At 48.0% G+C, this 18,326-nt stretch overlaps 1 protein-coding gene across 2 annotated transcripts in view; it reads left to right on the top strand.

Annotated features, from left to right (window-relative positions):
* Positions 1 to 10,454: 10,454 nt before the first annotated feature.
* Positions 10,455 to 18,326, top strand: part of PDE8A (phosphodiesterase 8A) — a 157,208-nt gene continuing 149,336 nt past the window's right edge. The window contains exon 1 of one of the 2 annotated variants that reach the window (XM_017884272.1): positions 10,455 to 12,759. In XM_017884272.1, the coding sequence (XP_017739761.1) occupies positions 12,580 to 12,759 (180 nt within the window). In that variant the 5' untranslated portion in view covers positions 10,455 to 12,579. The remainder of the gene's footprint in view (positions 12,760 to 18,326) is intronic. The other variant, XM_017884273.1, reaches the window with a different exon arrangement.

Below are 18,326 nucleotides of genomic sequence, written 5' to 3'. Positions count from 1 at the left end.
AGCATAACATGTAGAGGGGCAGGCTACAGGAAATGATCCAGGGTCATCTTTATCCAATACTGTAATCCTTTGCATCTGTGAGAAGCTATAGGTGAGTGAGACACTGAAGCATTTCTTAGAAACAATAGCTATTTAGCAATAATCTCCATCGCTATATAAAGGGCTTGGGCAAAGGGATATAGTGGGAGAGAATGTGGGAGCCCAGGGGTCCTGGCTCTGCCACACATGTATGGCAAAGTCTTCAACTATTCCTCTCTTGTCGAACCTTAATTTCTTTCTTTCAAAAGAGAAGAAATTGAATCACAAAATGTTACATGTAAAAAAGACAAAGGGATTTGACTAATGGCCTAATATGTAAAGTACAATGCTTCTGGCTGCAAGTAACAGAGAACCTAACTAGAAATAGCTTAAACAACAAAGCTGTATTACACCACATAGCAAAGAGTTCAAATGTTGGGTGGTTCTAGAGTTGGTTAATTTCAGCAGCTCTGTGATTACACTTGGGACAGGGATGCAGGTTCTTTCCATCTTTCCATTCTGCCATCCCCAGGTAGTAGCAGCTCCGCTCATGGTGGCCAGATAGCTGAAACAGCTCCAGGTATTGCTTTCTCGCCCCGTCATGCCAGAGGCAGAAAATGGTTAGGTATCTTTCTTGTGTCTCTTTTTTAGAAGGAAGGAAACTTTCTCAGAAGCCCCTCTCCACACCATCCCCCAAGACCACCCCATACATCTCATTGGCCATGGTTGTGTCACATGTCCATGACTAACCAATCTCTCACATGAGGAAAGGAGTGACCACAGTTGGTTGAAACCAATCAACCTTGACCCCCTGTGCATGGGAAGGGTCTATACAGGACAGGAAGAAAAGTGGGAAGTAGGTAAGGAGGAATGGATGTTGGTTGGACAGAAAACAAACTGTGTCTTTTATGGCTCAGCTCCTCCCCTCAAAGATGGTGACCTGAGCTTGAGAGAGATCTCCTCAAGTCAAGTCCCACAGGACTTGGTGTCAGTCAGGGGGTAAATTTGGTTCTTACTTTTGGACAAGCTATATCATCACAACCTTTTGCTTATGGCCTAGAGCAACTCGAGCCTGGAACTAAGAATCTGACTCTCGTGAAAACTTTTCCTTCTAAAATCATCTTAAGGGTCAGGCACAATGGCTCACATCTATAATCCCAACACTTTGGGAGGCAGAGGCAGGAGGATTGCTTGAGCCCAGGAGTTTTAGACCAGCCTGGGCAACATGGCGAGACCTCATATCTACAAAAACAAAACAAAACAAAACAAAAAATATATAAAATCGCCTTAAGTCCATGGCCAGTCTGAGATGTAATTTTCTGAGCTGACTCAAGCCCTTGACGTCTGTTATGCCTCCAGCCCCAGTGGAATGCCAATGAGAAGTTCAAGGGCAGAGTGGGCAAGTGCTCTCCAGGCCGGCTGCAGGTTCAAATGCCATCACTGCCTTATCTGCTGTTTGTCGATCTCAGTAAACTATTCTGGCAGCAGCTGCGAATAAGAGTAGCAACCCCTATCAGGCACCCCGTCAATGAGATTGTATCAGTCAGTGGCCAGCCAGGAAAATGGAAACCACAGAGATATTTCAAGTTTTAATGAGGATTGGTTACAAAGCTGTTGAAAGGGCTAGAAAACAAAAATATGATAAGGGGTGCTATAGTCTGAATGTTTGTCCCCTCAAACCTCATGTTGAAATTTGATCCTCAGTGTTGGAGGTGGGGCTGAAAGGGAGGTGTTTTAGTCACAGGGAAAGATCCCTCATGAATGTGTTGGTGCCGTCCTCATCCTCAATGAGCAAGTTCTTGCTTTATTAGAGTGTTCTCACAAGAGCTGGTTAAAAAGAGCCTGGCCCCTCCCCATCTCTCTTACTCCCTCTCGCCATGTGATCTACACACACTGGTTCTCCTTCCCCTTCCACCATGAGGGGAAGCAGCCTGTGGTCCTCACCAGAACCAGATGCTGGTGCCATGCTTTTTGTACAGCCTGCAGAATGTACGTCAAATAGATCCCACCCATCCTCTCCCCTCCCTTGTTCTCTTCTCTTCTCTTCTCTTCTCTTCTCTTCTCTTCTCTTCTCTTCTCTTCTCCTCTTCTCTTCTCTTCTTTTCAACAGGGTCTCACTCTGTCACCCAGGCTGGAGTACACTGGCACGATCTCAGCTCACTGCAACCTCCACCTCCCAAGCTCAAGCGATCCTCCCACTTCAGCCCCTCATGTAGCTGGTACGCCAGACACATGCCTCCATACCCGGCTAATTTTTGTATTTTTATAGAGACAAGGTTTCATCATGTTGCCCAGGCTGGTCTCGAACTTCTGGGCTCAAACGATCATCCTGCCTCAGCTTCCCAAAGTGCTGGGATTACAGGCATGAGCCACCACATCCAGCCCTCTTTTCTTTGTAAATTATCCAGCTTCAGGTATTCTTTTACAGCAATAAAAATGGACTAAGACATGGATGTTTCCCAGGGATTAGGAAGCTGCTATATTCCAGGTTCCTGTACATGTCATTGTTGAGCTGCTAGAGGGGCTGCCCCCACCCTGCACAGTAATCCAGCCCCTAATCCAGCCAGAGCCACTGACACTGCAGAGCCAGAATGGCTTTTTCCCTTCCTCCAGCCTTCTCATCTCTTCAGTACTTCCACTGGCCAGACCCAACTAAAAACCAACTGGTTGGAGGACGGGGATGGAAAGGAATGGATTGAGGCCCCAACAGATCATATGTGGAACAGAAACATGTAAGATGATGATCAATAGCATAAATTTCCGACTCAGAGAGGCCTGGGTTTGGGTCTTTACCCTGTGATCTTGGGCAAGTCACCTCCCTGGTGTGAGCCTTAGTTTACTTATCTATAAAATAGGAATGATGATACACCCATTTCAGGGTATTGTTGTAAAGGTTCAAGAAGAAAATCATTATAAAGGACTTTGTAGCAGTGTTCAGCATCTTAGAAGGGGCTAAACAAATGTCAGCTGCAATTGTATTCATTACCATCTTCATCATCACCATCATCACCTTCACAATAATCTCAATACTTCTAGCCACAGCCTTTGCAACAAGCTCCTAGGCCCCCTTGCATCAGGGTCCCACTGTACCCTTCTAGGGGTAGCCAGGGCTTTCACAGATCTTTTACTAAGACTCCTTTGGACTTCCAAGACATTCTCCAATTTCCAAGGAGCTACATTGGTAGCTGTGCTTCTATATTCCCAACTGAGAAAATGTGAAATGGCAAATGCCCCATGAATTCAATAACATCTTTGAATGACCACATAATTTACCAAACACAAAGGTGTATACATACATTTGAAAAATAGATCTTTCTCTTTCTGTGGGAGGCATTATTTATCTTGTCAGCCAATGATGGGGATGAATGGACTCCTCCCAGGAGCCTCTTCTCTGACCTGGGGCTACCTCCTTCACACTTAGAGCCTGTCTGCTTGAGTGTGGACTCGTATTACTCCAAGGCTAAGGACCAAGGTCCTTTTCATGGCTGACAAGGCCTTGCATGGTCTGACTTTATGCTTTGTCCACCTCTTCCACCTCATTTTTCCACTTAAGCCCCTTGTTTTCTGTTCTTAGCCATCCTGGCCCTCTTTCAGTTCCTGAATATGCCATGCTCCTTCCTCCATTTCAAGGCCTTTGTACTTTCTTTTACCTCTGCCTGGAAAGTTCTTTCCCATATTTTTTAATCTCATTACTTCAGACTTATCCCCTAGTCCAGGTGGGATATTTTGGTTGTAAGAGACTAAAAACCAGACCCAAAATGACTTAAGCAAAAGCAGAAATTAAAAGTCCAAACATAGTTCTGACTTTAGGTATGTCTCTATCAGGGGCTTAACCATTGCCATCAACACCCATTAACTCTAGATTGGCTCATGTGCCCATCTCTAAGCCAATTGCCATGGCCATAACTTGAGTTGAAGAAAATCAGATACAGTTCTAAGAAGGATGAGTGGGTGCTGAGCATGGAGACAGTGATCCACTCATGTCTCAGTCCAGGGAGGTGCTCTTGGTGTCCACTCTCCCCCTCCGAGATTAAGTCAGTCCCTACTGTGATACACACTCACAGCTTCCTGTACATTACAGCACTCATCATCTTGTAATTATACGCTCGTGTAGTTGCATGATGTCCGCTTCCCGCAACAGATTATGAGCTCCGTGAAGTCAGGGGCTATTTTGTCATCACTATATTCTCAGTGATGAAAAAGGCACTCAATAAAGAGTACACATTTTAAAGGATTCATCTGGGACTCTGGGTGTGACTAGGCCCAGCCTACCGCCTTGACTTTTCCAGCTGCACCACCATTAAGGTCAGAATCTTCCCCTCCAGAATCTTCTCTTCAAGCAGGCTTGGGGACACTTACACAGGACACATGTCCCCTGACAAGAGAATGACAATTTTCCTATGGGACTTGGCAGGCCTGCGTACCAGAACTTGGAGTGGATGATTCAGGCCAGCAGAGGGGACTTGAATAGGAGGGGAGCCAGGGAGAAAAGGAGGGTCACTTTGGATTAAGAACTTTAAAAAGAGTGATTCACGATCATTGCGGCTGACATTTAAAAAGCCTCAAATACTTTTGGTAACCAATGTGCTGCTTTGCATTTTGCCTCACATTTACCCTGGGAATGAAGCAGCCCTCAGTTGCTCTGGGGTAGATCGTATTTCGTTTTCTGCTTCTCAAGCATCGGTGATGTTTGACTCCTCAGTTTCCCATATTTAACTTATTGCCAAAGCTTATTTTCATGGGAGCTCTTGCACAGTGGAGACATTCTGGGCTTTGGTGTCAGGCAGGCCATGGTTGGCAACCTGACTTTGCCATCTGCTGCATGACCAAGGACAAATTAACCTCTCTGTCTCCATTTCCTCTCCAGTCAAGTAACGATGCTAATGCCAACCTTGCGGGGGTTTGGGAAGGTGCAGATGGGGATGATTCTGTGCAACCTCCAGCTTTAGCCAAAGCTATGGTGGGCTTGTGAAAGGCAGGGGAAGAAGCATGTCTTGTGTGAGAGAGGAGGATGGGGAAGCCAGCAGGGCTCAGGTATCTCTCTGTCCTACCCTGGGGCAGGAGTTAGTCTGAGTCCTCAAGAGAAAGTCTCGGGCTCCTTGTCCAGATACTCTGTCAGCCACAGGGCACAAATGGTGTAGCTTTAGGATGCAGGAGACAGTGTGGAATGCTGGGTGTGTTGGGGAGTGGCGGGTTGTGAGGGAGGTCTTGGACAAACCAAGACTCAGTCCCCTGGACATGTGCTGTTTCCCCATTGAGGCCTGAAACCCAGAGGAACTTCCAGGCCCTCAGCCTTCCCATATGAGGAGTCAGTGCCTGGCCCCAGCCATTTACATGGTACAGGGCATCAGGGTAGGGATAGTGATGGGGTGATCTCACTACCTCCCCTTAGACACCCCCAGATATAACAGGGTGACACCTTGTTGGAGGCTGGAGGCCTGTATTAGAAGATAGAGGAAGAGCCAGAAAAATGTAGGTTCTGACCATTCCAGTAATCCCAGGTGAGGCCTGGGTGATTTAGGTTCCATATGAGGGCCAACATAGTACTCAGCACTTACTGTGATTTTTTAAAATTTTATTTCCCAATTGAGTATTTCTAGAATACAGTAGCAGTGACATAAACTTTTTTACTTCGAATCTGGCCACTTTAGAGAACTCTTTCGTCTTAATGACTTTTGAGTTGATTGCCAAGCATCTTTGACATAAAGTCATGTCACCTGCAACTAATGATGAATGTTATCTCTGGTCCCAACATCTGCATTCCCATTTCTAAGTCATGTCTCATTGCACTTCTCAGAACATCTTGACAACATTAGATAATAGCGGCGATGGTTGTTGCCCCTCATTTTATTTCTAGTTCCATTAGTTATGTTCCAGTAAAGTGTTTCTTGCTTTTAGGATATTCAAAAATACACCTGCCGAGTCCCAGCCCTGAGGAATGTTTTCGTGCTTCATTATTAAGTATCTTGAAGGCTCTCAGCTGGAAAGAAATGCCCTTCATTTACTAAAGAAGCATCCTTGTATTTTTAAGAGTCTTTGAAAAGAATGAGTTTTGTGTTTTATTAAGGACATCAGCCCTGGTTCTAAAACAAAACAAAACAAAACAAAACAACCTGTGTCTTTATCTGTAAAATGAACTGAGAGTTATGGAGGAGCAGCAAAGGTAATAGTAACCACTTCACAGAGCTGTTGAGAGTTAAATGAGCTAACACGTGTGAAGTGCCTGGCAGGGAGTCTAGCAGCATCAGGCTGGCAGGTGTCATCACTGTCATGGGTCCCATCTGGGGCTGTCCTGACACACTGCTCCCCTCCTCCAGGCCAGGAGACCCTGGACTTCTCCCCTGTTCCCCCACTAAAGTGGTGTGGCCAGCAGGGATCCCAGCCGCCATTAGCCAAGTGCTGTTTTGGAATTTGGCTGAAAGTCACAGGCTGGGCAGTTGGGAGGCTGGATAGATTGGGATGAAGACCCCCAGAGAAAGGCCAAAAGCTGGAGGACCTCTGGTGTCCTGGCTGTGCCCATCCAGCTGTGGGACCTCAGCGTGTCCCTGGGCCCCTGGGCAGCCTGTTTCCTGAAGAGATAGTCTCTGAGGCCTGGCCTACCCACTGGGACCTGCTGAGTGAGACAAAGGGCTGAGTCGGCCCAGGGCACAGTGGGGAGAAGACTCTTGTTATTATAATAGATAACCACATGGCTTGCTTGAGCAGACCCTGCAAATTTCTCCAGAGCCACATTACTCCCACACACTCCCACACTGCTTCTCTCCTCTGTGTGCACCTAAATGGTGCACTTTTAAGGGGGACAGAGATGAGCACGACTAGCTGAATAATCTGTGGGGCCCATTGCAAAATGAAGTGTGCGGGGGCCCTTCGTTCAACAATGATTAATAATTTCAGGCAGGGCGGCATGGCTCATACCTATAATCCCTGCACTTTGGGAGGCTGAGGCCGGAGGATTGCTTGAGGCCAGGAGTTTGAGACCAGCCTGGACAACATAGTGAGACCTCATGTCTATTTAAAGAAAAAAATTCGGTTGGGCATGATGGCTCACGCCTGTAATCCCAGCACTTTTGGAGGCTGAGGCGGGTGGATCACCTGAGGTCAGGAGTTCAAGACCAGCCTGACCAGCATGGTGATACCCCCGTCTCTACTAAAAATACAAAAATTAGCCGGGCGTGGTGGTGCACATACCTGTTATCCCAGCTACTCAGGAGACTGAGGCAGGAGAATCATTTGAACATGGGAGGCAGAGGTTGCAGAGAGCCGAGATCACACCACTGCACTCCAGCATGGGCCACAGAGTGCAACTCTGTCTTAAAAAAAAAAGTCAAGATGGTGACATCAGAGCATTAAACCAAGAGTGAGACCCTTGTAGACTCAGGCCCTGTGACTGCAGAGGTTTCACACTCATGAAGCCAGCCCTTAGGGTAAGAACAGACACCCCCCAGAACACTACCTATTAAGAACTCTGGACAAGAAACTTCCTTGCTGTCGTGGAAACCAACGGTGTAGTCATGGGGCTGTGAAGGTGGAGGGCGGGGAATCCCAAAGCCTTTGGTTTCATCATCACAGAAAACCTCATCAGGAAGGTCAAGCTGTCGGGACTGTGAGAGTGCTAGTGGCATCTGGGTCCGTGTTGCTGAGTTCATCTTGACCTTCCTTTATTTTGGGTACGTGAACCCCTAAGCCCCTAAGTACCTACCTTTGCTAAGCTCAATGAAGTTGGGTTTCTGACATTTAAAAATATAGCAGTGTTGAGAATCTTGGACTTTATCCATTAAGTGGGAGAGGATTTGACTCCCTTGCCTGGTGGGAAGCAGGAGTAGAGTCAGGAGGAGAGGGCGTGTGGGGTGAGCATTGGGGACAGAGCCCTTTGTTGGAAGATAAGTCTGAGACTGTGGCAGTTAATTAGGTCATTTTGAGAAAGGGAGTCCATACTAAGGTATTAATCCAGGGCCCCAGCTGAACTACAAAAACCAAGGTTTGGAGGGAGATGGATGTAGGTGCACACCTGAACTCTGGAGGTAGAGCGAGGGTCCTCCTGGGGTTTTACTCCTTTACTATTCTGGCCCCAGAGGTGCTGCTCCCTCCTTACAGTTTTCCCTTAAGGGTGGTCACTTGGCCCCTCCCTTATCTAAAAAAGGCTGGAACATTCAGGAACACTTTACTAAAGGCTTGGAAGTACCAAGAGAAAATAAAGATGAGGGAGCCCATGAATCTGGAGATGACCGAAAGGCCTTGTATCTGGTGATGGCTGGACTCCCCTTTTCTAGGGGCAGAGAGGGGATCCAGGGAGTTCTCCTTTTTAGTCTCTCAGCTTCTGGTGGCCTTTCTCTCTTTCATTCCCCCTCATCCCTTCTGGAGCTGAGGGGGTGAAGGGGATAAAATACCTTGAGATCAAGCCATTCCACTTTTAGGAGTTCATCCTACCGAAAAAAGTTACATTCAAGGATGTTCACTGTAGCTGTAATATTGTAATAGCTGTGCATGTGCAAGTGTGTGTGTGTGTGTGTGTGTGTGTGTGTGTGTGTAATATATTTTATGTAGAAACAGGTCTGAAAGCACACAGTCCAAACTGTTAACAATAGTTACCTCTACGGAAGGAAGGGAGTGGGGAAGGAAGAGAGACTTTCCTTTGCCTCTGTAGACTTTATATACTTCTGCTTAATTCGGATTTTTTTAAAACTATTTTCCAGTATGTATTCATGTGTATAATTATAAAATGTATAATTTAAAATAATGAAATTTAAAATCATATTATACAAAATTTTGAAAGTTTGAGGAAAGAACATGAAGTCAGATGCCATAGATTTGTAGGGCTGTTAATCCCCATGGTAATTTCATTTCTTCCACCAGTTTTTAGCAGTCCGGGGGCAGGACTGGAGAAAAGTGATGTTAAATGGACCGGGGAGAAGGCAGCTAAGGCTCAGGGGCTAGAGTTGTTGCTCTAGGCATTTGACATCAGTGAGCCCATTTACTCTCTGAGGTAGATAGTAGTCCTAGATTTACAGTAGAGGACAGTGGCTGGGAGAGAAGTCAGGAGCTCAAGGTCTAATTGATGGCAGAGCTGGGATTCAGACCTCAGGGTGTGGAGCCCTCCCACTTGTGGCTGCCTCAGGCATGGTTCAATGGGGGAAGGCAAGGGAAGGAAGACAAAGAACTGGGTGCAGGTGGCACAGTCTTTGAATGACTGACCCCTGGGTGGAGACGGAGATCAAGCCAGGAGGGAGAACTGGCCCTATAGAGACTCAGGTTTAGTAGAAGAGGTGTGGAAGCAGAGTAGGTTTGGATTTTAGACAGGCAAAGCTGTGAGGGACCTGGCATCTGCACGCCTCTAATGAACTGGTGAGGGGCGCCATGAGGACTAAGGAGTCTCCTGGGAATGGATTGACCTATAACCCACAAATCTGTGCCAGTTACAGGTGTAGGAGGGAGGCTGGTCCTAGGTCCTTTGGTTTATCTCCTTTCCCAGCCCCACTGACCTCATGCCTGAGTCCTGGAGTAAGAACTGAAGCAGACATTCAGCTACAAGTCTGAGTCTTGTGGAAGTCAAGCAGCTCGGGCTGGGGGTCCCTCGACCCGGGGAAAATGGATTGGGGCATCTGGTGAAGCGTGTTTCACTTTGTGCCACTGAATAGTGAGGCTGAACATGGCTGGTGTGGTAGAGGCAGCCTACCTTCCAGCAGTACTGGGATTGTTTATAAGCCCTCTAGACACCTGGTAGGGACAGGATTCTTTGCAGGGGCCTGGGAGTCCTGGGTGATTTAGTGGGTGGCACATGCCAGTGACGTTTGGGTTACTTCTGTCAGTGTGACCCACTTTCTGTCCACTGTCACAGGGTAGAGAAGTGTTCAGGAACCTCAAGGTGCAGGTTAGAGCCGGGGGAGGAGAGGTAGGGTGGAATTGATGTTAGGTGGTTGGAGCTGAGAGGAAGGGCCTGTGACTTCCTGGAGTATTCCAGGCTGAGGTTCTGGGTATGGGAAAAAGTGGACTGAGACTCCAGAAGCAGGCAGATGACTCCTATCTTTCCTACCTGCTTCTGCATCATTCATAGCCCCAGGTCTCTAAGTCTAGGGTCCCAAAATTGCAGAGCTGGAAATCAGTTACAGCTTTCTGGGAACAGAGAGGGTAAGTGACCAGTTCAGGACAGCACAAGGCAGTCCCGGCAGTCAGCGAGGTGTGGGGCGGGGCACACGGGGGTTTTCAGGCCAGCTGATACCCCAGCCCCAACCCCCTCATTTAGTGCATGGCCCAAGGACTAACAAGGGAGGTCCTGCCTAGCAGAGGAGGGCCGAGAGGACCGGAGCCGCCTGGAGCCCCAGAAGCGGCAAGGTCAGCGCCGCCGGGAGTCGTCAAGGCCAGACGACTCTGCGGGGCGGGGAGGAGAGGTAGCGCTTCAAACTTCCATGAACTCTGGCGGCTCAAAGCATTTTCTCCATTAAGTATCCTTTATTTACAGAGCTCCAGATTCTACCTGGAAAGAAGACCTCTTAAAATTGCAGAGCAAAGGCTGAAAAAAATTCTACGATTTAGGTGCAATAAGGAGTGATGTTTAAAAATCTTTTCTTTTTTAAGACACTTCACCAAGCCAGTAGTACTTTTATAAGGCAGAGAGGTATAATATTAATATTGCTTACTGTGCTTAAACTTGGTAACAGAGCCACGAGCTAGTGGCAGTTTGGCCAGTAACGTGCTCTCGGGTTACCCTGCTCGGGCCAGGAAGATGGAGGCTCCGGGGACCCGGCACCTGAACCTGTGCTGCAGTCCCAGCGCCACAGCACGGACTCCTGCGCTACAGCAGGGAATCCAGCCCGCAGCACGCCTCCGGGTCTTTACAGTAGCCAGGCCCGAGGCGGGAGCGGCTGCCTCGCAGGGTCGCTCCAGGGCCGGGCTAGGAAAGGTGTGGACGGTGGGAGAGGACAGGAAAGAGCCGGCTGCACCGCGCCACGGTCTCCGCAAACCCTGAGCCTAGGGAGGGCGCGAAGACTGGCGGGGGTCCGTGGTAGCCAGCTACAGGATACATGATGTACGCCCAGGGGCACCACCCTCCAGCTGGTGGGGGAGGAGCCCCAGCCACCAGGAAATTAAGCGACTGGCCCCAGCTCACACAGCAAGCTGGTGGCTGTGTGCGTGTCCGGCGTTTCTGGGGTCCTCATAAGCCCCAGGCCTGCAATGCGTACAGCGCCCCTTCCCCTGCCTTTGGGGTCTCGGACGCTGGACTAGCCCTTTGATTAAAATGACAGGAGGACCGGCGCCTGCAGCCTGCACCGGGCTATAACTTTGCTGCCGCCTCGGAGCCTGTGTAGTCCGAGGCGTGGCACGCCAGGTTTTGGCTTGCGAGGGAGCGCACGCGGACTGTGGCTTCTCGCAGACGCCCAGGCCCCACCCACACAGGACACGGCGCGCGGCGCCCTAGTTTGACTTTCACCGCCCCCCCCCCCCCACAAAGGAGGTCCTTCCACCGGTCTCTTTTCTGGGTAACAGCTCCAAGGCTCACACATGGTGACCCCACCCAGGTCACCTAGCCGCTAAGTTACGGAGCCGGAATTCGAAGTTGGCGGTTGGGGTTCTGGTGGCCTCGGGACGGAGGTGGCTGTGTGTCCCTGGGCAAGTCTCTCTCCTTCTCTGGGTAGCCCAGTCGGGCGACGCGCTGGTCGTGGCCGCGCATGCTCAGTTGCGGGCGGCGCCCAGAGGCGGCTGCTGGCGCCCCAGCTGCTTTGCATTGACGCCAGCACCCGCAGGAGGTCACCGCTGGGGGCTGGGCGCGGCGCGCTGCCGGCAAAACCCGGCCCGGATCACGGAGCCGGAGCCGAACCGCCAGCAACTCCCGGGTGCGCGCAGCCGTTTCTGCGCTTCTCGACGGTGCGGCCCCAGGCGCCGCGGGAGCCGAGGTGCGCCCCTCCCTACCCCGGCGGACGTGGCCCGGCCGACCCTAGGGGCTTCCCTAGGACCCCGCGCCTTAACCCCGGCCAGCGGGAGCGTCTAAGGCTGGCCTTGTGCCCCACCGGCGCTTGGCCTGGGGAGCTTTTCCGCGGGTCGGCTGCCCAGCAGGCGGAGCGGCGTGGGTGTCCAAAGCTAGGCGGAGTCTGGAGCCGGGGAGGCGGCGGCGGCGGCGGGAGCGGGGCCGGGCGCGGCCGGGAGCTCGCCTCCCCCGAGGGTCGCGCCGCAGCTCGGCGAGGGCGGCGTGGCTCGCGCGGCGTGGACTCAGCCGCTCCCGGGTAAGGAGTGCGCAAATCTCCTCCCCCGTATTTCCCCGGAAGCGCGGCCGAGTGGAACACGGCGATGTGAGGGAGGCGGCCGGCGGCTCCTGCCTCAGGAAGGGCATGTTCGGAGGGGCGGCCGCGGCACGCCACCCGCCTCTGTGCTCCCTTCCCACTGCCGCCGCCGCAGCGCCCGCACCGCGATAAAACAGGCGGCCAGGCTTCCTGACGCGAGATCCGCGCTCGCCGCCGCCTGCCTAGGCGGCGATGACACCGCGCCCGCGGCGGTCCCAAGGCGCCGGGTGGGCCGTTTGCTGACCGGATCGCGGCTACCGGCCAACGTGTCCGCGGCGCCGCCGCCAGCATGGGCTGTGCCCCCAGCATCCACGTTTCCGAGAGCCTGGAGGTCGAGGACGCACCTAGCCCCGCGGCATCGCCGCTGTCTTCCGGCGGGCCGCGCCTCCTGCAGGGCCAGAAGACGGCCGCCTTGTCCCAGACCCGCGGCGCCGGCCTCTTGGAGCCTCGCGACGGCAGCGGCAGGAAGGTAAGGGGCGCCGGGCACTCTGGGGCCGCCGGGAAACTCGGGCCCGGCCAGTCAGTAACTTTCCCGCAGGGGCCGGGCGGGGTCCCCCTCCCCCGGGCCTCGGTGCCCTCTTGCCCCACTTTGGATGGTTCTGATTGACGCCAGTCGCCCGCCTTGCCGGGGCAGCGTTCAGAGAAGGACCGACCCAGGCGCCGCGACCCTCATTTCCTAGGGTTGCGATTAGGACGTCGCCTGTGTCGCGGCGTCGGTTCCTTGGACACATCCGACTCCCGGAGCGGCAGGGCCCACAGTGAACTTGACTGAGGCGCTTGCATCAATTTCCTCTCCAAGAACTGGTGTTGGAGGGAAACCCCCAGGACATTCTGGCGCGCCCCTGTAATGTTAAATCAGTGTGAACTTTGTTCTTTTTCTGTGGTAGACAGGGAAGGGCGACTGGCCTCACCATTCTTTTCACTCTGTCAGCTTTGCACATGCAGTTGCAGTTTACCATTTTCTTCGGGACTATTAGAATGTAATCCGGAACATCAGCTTTGCTTCATTGCACATGTATTTGAGGTCCACGTTTATTAGCATACATACTGTATTTAAAGCATATTTAATTAGAAAATACTGTGAAACGCGATTTTTGAAGCATTCAGCAGAACAAAGTTAATCTTTTATTAAGCAGACTTACTGGGACATGTTGTGACTGTTTGAGGTTGTTTTTTTACGTTGCATGTCTTCTCCAGCCCATGTTGCCTTGGCTTATGTTTTGTCAAAGTTTCTGAGCTTAGTCTTTGTTAAGTTTTCTAAAGGAAAGATAAAAGGAAAAGAAAATGTGATCATTAAGGCACACAGCAGCAGCTTTCCAGTTCTCTCATTTCAGAATTTAAAGTTGGAACTCATGCGTTGGTTTATGTTTTGTTAAACCAGTAAAAAACAACAACGACAACAAAAAATTCGTGAATAGCTGCAGATTGTTGGCTGTCATCCCTCTCATCACGACCAGTTTTTGAAAGAGTAATTTGCAAAATTTGTTTGATTTTCCTTGCTTGCTGAGAACTGCTGAACATCCCAAGTTTGAGGGATATAGTTTGATGTACTTTGTCTTACATTTCTAACAGTCGTCATGATACTTCTGTATGAAAGAGGAAAAGGCTTTTTCAGTGTTGTGTAACATAGTTGAAGTGATTTCCCCACCATTCCCATACCCTAAGTGAAAATTCAACTTTGTTCTGATTATCAGAAATTGAATTCCTTCTCCTATAGATTCTTTAAAGAAACCTCTGATGGTTTAGACTTAATTAACTCAAGGTGCTCTTAATATCAATGTTAAGCTATGTGTTAAGCCTACCTAACTGGCTTTAAAAAAGCGTTACACAGGTGCATATGGAAACTTTAACAGCTTTCAAGTTTTCAGTCCAAATCTAACATTGGTTATTTTGCAGACTAATGTGATACTTTCAGATTACCAAAGTAGCCCTTTTAGTAAGAGGCCCTTATGTCTTACAGGCTTTTTTTTGTGGTGGGCTGGGTGTCCTAAAATTCACCTAGGTGTCTTGTAAGCCTCCCCAGTGCAGCAGCAGCTTGCTTTAGTGCTAGCTATTGCAATGCCTTTAGGTCCCTGAGTTTGTAAGTACTTACTTAAGCTATTCTTCACTATTGGTAGACCATTGTCTTGTGTTGGGGTCCCAGAAAATACTTTCATCCTTGAAGTGCCTAACCCAGTGGTATACACATAGTAGGTACTAAATAAGTGTTTACTGACTTCTTTAAAAATTGTTAACTGAATGATGAAACATTTTCAGTCATTGGAATTTGATTTCATAAAGCCTCCTATATAGACTTCAGAATAATAGTATTTCCAGAGCAGGAGTCAGTTATGAATTATAACACCACAACCACAGAAATAATAGCCCTGTACTTGTTATTCATGAACTGTACGTGTCGATACCTCATTTACAGATATTTGCATTTAGGCATGTCAGATAGTAGAGCAGAGGTAAATGTCAGCATTTTTTCTAGTCTAATATTTTTTCATTATGAGAATGCATCTTTTTAAATTAAGATATTAACTATACTCTGGAAATTCATGTTTAGAGAAAGTAAACTGCTAGCAATTTAGCAAAATTAAATCAAAATTAATTTGTTTATATTAACATCTCAAGATGCAATTTAATTCATTACAAAATTTCTTTTTAAAACAGTAAGTCAGCATATCTAAGTGAATTTCAACAAGAAATTCATTGGGGGCTGCTTTTATAGTCCTACAGTATTTAGTAAATACCAGTTTATTAGTGTGGGTGGGAGATTGATAACTAATTGCATTTTCAGGTTAAGCAGTATGTACCCTAAGTTAAAGTGTATCCTGCATGTGTTCCATGGAGCAATATGTGAACTGTTAATAAGTACGAGAAAAGAGTTCCATCGTCTAGTAAGTTTTGGGGAAGTACAGGTTGAATATCCCTAATCAGAAAATAAGAAATGTTCCAAAGTCTGTTTTGAGTGCTGACATGATGCTCAAAGGAAGTGCTCATTGGAGCATTTCGGAGTTCGAATTTTCAGGTTAGGGATGCTGTGAACTGGTAAGTATAATGCAGCTAAAAAAAAAAATCCGAAATCCAAAACACATCTGTCTCAAGCATTTGGGACAAGAGATATGCGGCCTATACTGGCTCAGACTAAGTTCAGCAGAGTTCTTTTATGTAGAACTTACCAGATAACCTAATTTCTGAAAGTAATCTGTGAGTCTCCAAGTGGTTTTTAGAGTGTGCAGCATTTCCTAAACTAGTTGATTATGGAGCCCTTTTCTTGAGGTATATGTCAGGCAGGCCACATGTTAAGACCTGATTCTTTTTGTGAGATACCAATATTCAAAGTACTAGAAATATAGTTAACAGTAAAACTCAACGAATGTAATTTGCTTCTTAATGATTCCAAAGGTACTTTAGATTTTGTAATATATTAGGCTGTGTTGTCTGTATGAACTTACTTAAGTATTATTAAAAATACCCTCTGGATGTTTATTCATTTCAGGAGTTAAAGTTTATGTGGTTACAGATAATGAATGCTGTGTTCAGTTTGTGAACACTTAGAGTTTTGTTTGTTTTTAATCAGTGTGAACCTTAACTGTAACATTTTAATATTTTCTTGCCAGTCTTTGGATTTACCCCATTTCCTCTTTCCCTAGCCAGGACTTGAGTTGCCCTTGAAAGATTTGCATGTAGTGTTAGAGACCCTATGCTCACCCCCCACCTTCCTTTTTGCAAACACCCACTGCACTGCTAATGATTGATGCTCGTCGCACCCCCAGTAATCAACTCTGTGAGATGGCAATCATGTTTGTTTTGTTCACTGCTATATCCCCCAGGCCTGGCACACAGTAGGCCTTCCATAAACATATGAATTAGATAATTTTGTGAACCAGGCTATAGAAGTTGAAAATCCACCCAGGCCAGGTAAGTAGAAATAGAAGCCAATTTTAACTAGAGTAGAGGCTATAAAGTTTGGATTTGGTTTTGTGGAAATCTCTGGTTATTGCTCTTCAGAGCACTGTACGAGGGAATAATATATTTCTACCCTGTTGAGCAGAGTAGATTTCCCTATAAAGAAAGATGAAAAAGGCTAGGTGCAGTGGCTTATGTCTATAGTCCCAGCACTGTGGGAAGCCAAGGCAGAAGGATTGCTAGAACCCGGGAGTTACCAGCCTGGACAACATCTCAAGACTCCATCTCTACCAAAAAATAGAAAAAATTAGCTGGGCATGGCACTGCACACCTTTAGTCCCAGATACTTGGGAGGCTGAGGTGGGAGGATCACCTGAGCTAAGAAGTTCAAGGCTGCTGTGGGCCAAGGTCACGTCACTGCACTCCAGCCTGGGCAACAGACAGAAACCTTGTCTCAAAAATAAATAAATAAATAAATAAATAAATAAATAAAAGATGTAGGATTAGTGCAGCTAAGGTGATAGATAATAGTACAGCTGCATGCCAACCACTAATCAAGTGTTACTGCTATCAGCACTCACTCAGAATCTCAGACATTCTCCAGTTGGTCCATTTCTGTTTCCCTTTGCTTCTGTCATTCGCTTCCTCCAACCTCTTTTCTCTTACTTTTCATCACCTCCCCTCCCACTTCCATCTTCTTCCTTGCTTTTTTCTACTAGCCCACCTTCCTGGCCAAAACTGGCCACTCTTGCCATCTTAGTCAACTAAAGTTTAGTGGTTTCTAAATGTTACTAAACAGTGAAATAAAATTTATTGCCTGCTCCTAGTTTACAAAGTGGATTAGTCAATTTTTTTTTTTTTTTAAGACAGAGTCTTGCTTTGTTGCCCAGGCTGGAGTGCAGTGGCACAACCTTGGCTCACTGCAGTCTTGACCTTCTGGGCTCAAGTGATCCCCCCACCTCAGCCTCCCAAATAACTGGGACTACAGGTGTGCACCATGCGTGGCTAGTTTTTTAAACTTTTTTTTTGTTGAGATGGGATCTTGCTACGCTACCCAGGCTAGGCTCACACTCCTGGGCTCATGTGATTCCCCCAGCCCCAGCCTGCCAAAGTGCTGGGATTACAGGTGTGGGTTACTGTGCCCGACTGATTACCCAAAATTTTGTATTTGGCAAAACTAAAGCAATTTTCTCTTTGTGTGTGACCTGACTGATTTTTTTCCTCCACTAGGGGTCTTTGACCCTTGCTAGATTATATGGAATTACTGAAAGTTTCCCTTTGAAAGTGTAGTTGAGAAAAATGAGACCAAACTTTCTGCTGCCATAAGTGACTACAGTTTATCTCCAGAGCTCAGGGGTTGTGAGTTCCCTCATCATTGTGTTCTTGTGCCTCTCAGTATATAGAAAGATATTTCTGTATTCATTTTTTTGAATTCCTTTTACATACATAAAATACTTTGCATTTATATCATATTGTTTTAGTACTTACTGTCATTGCCACCATAACTTTAAGTGTGATTCTTAAGATAGACATTGTCACAATTCTGTCACCTTAAACCTGTCGCCGACCAGCTTTGACCCTCACGTTGCTGAGGCAAGGTTTAGATAGGGCCTGTGGTCCCTTCTGGCACAAATGTTTCCTGTGAAGTGGCTTATGACTCTGGTTTTCCCTTGGATAGCTTGCCCATTTGGATTGGTTCCTTTTTTTTTTTAGACAGAGTTTTTTGCTCTTGTTGCCCAGGCTGGAGTGTAGTGGTGCAATCTCAGCTGACCGCAACCTCCGCCTCCCAGGTTGAAGCAATTCTCATGCCTTGGCCTCTCAAGTAGCTGGGATTTGCCTTGGCCTCTCAAGTAGCTGGGATTACAGGCTTGTACCACCATGCCTGGCTAATTTTTTTTTTTTTTTTTTTTGTATTTTTAGTGAGATGGGGGTTTCTCCATATTGGTCAGGCTGGTCTTGAACTCCTGACCTCAGGTGGTCTGCCTGCCTCGGCCTCCCAAAGTGCTGGGATTATAGGTGTGAGCCATCGTGCCCGGCCTTGGATTGCTTCTTAAATAGGAGAAGGTTCATGATGTGAGGACACAGGGTAAGGCAGACATCTCAGAATAACCTTAAAGGACAGAATATTTTAAAAAATTAAAA

Source organism: Rhinopithecus bieti, unplaced genomic scaffold (assembly GCF_001698545.2).
Source record: "Rhinopithecus bieti isolate Rb0 unplaced genomic scaffold, ASM169854v2 scaffold_14885, whole genome shotgun sequence".
Taxonomy (NCBI): Eukaryota; Metazoa; Chordata; class Mammalia; order Primates; family Cercopithecidae; genus Rhinopithecus; species Rhinopithecus bieti.
This window is presented reverse-complemented; position numbering and strand designations above follow the sequence as displayed.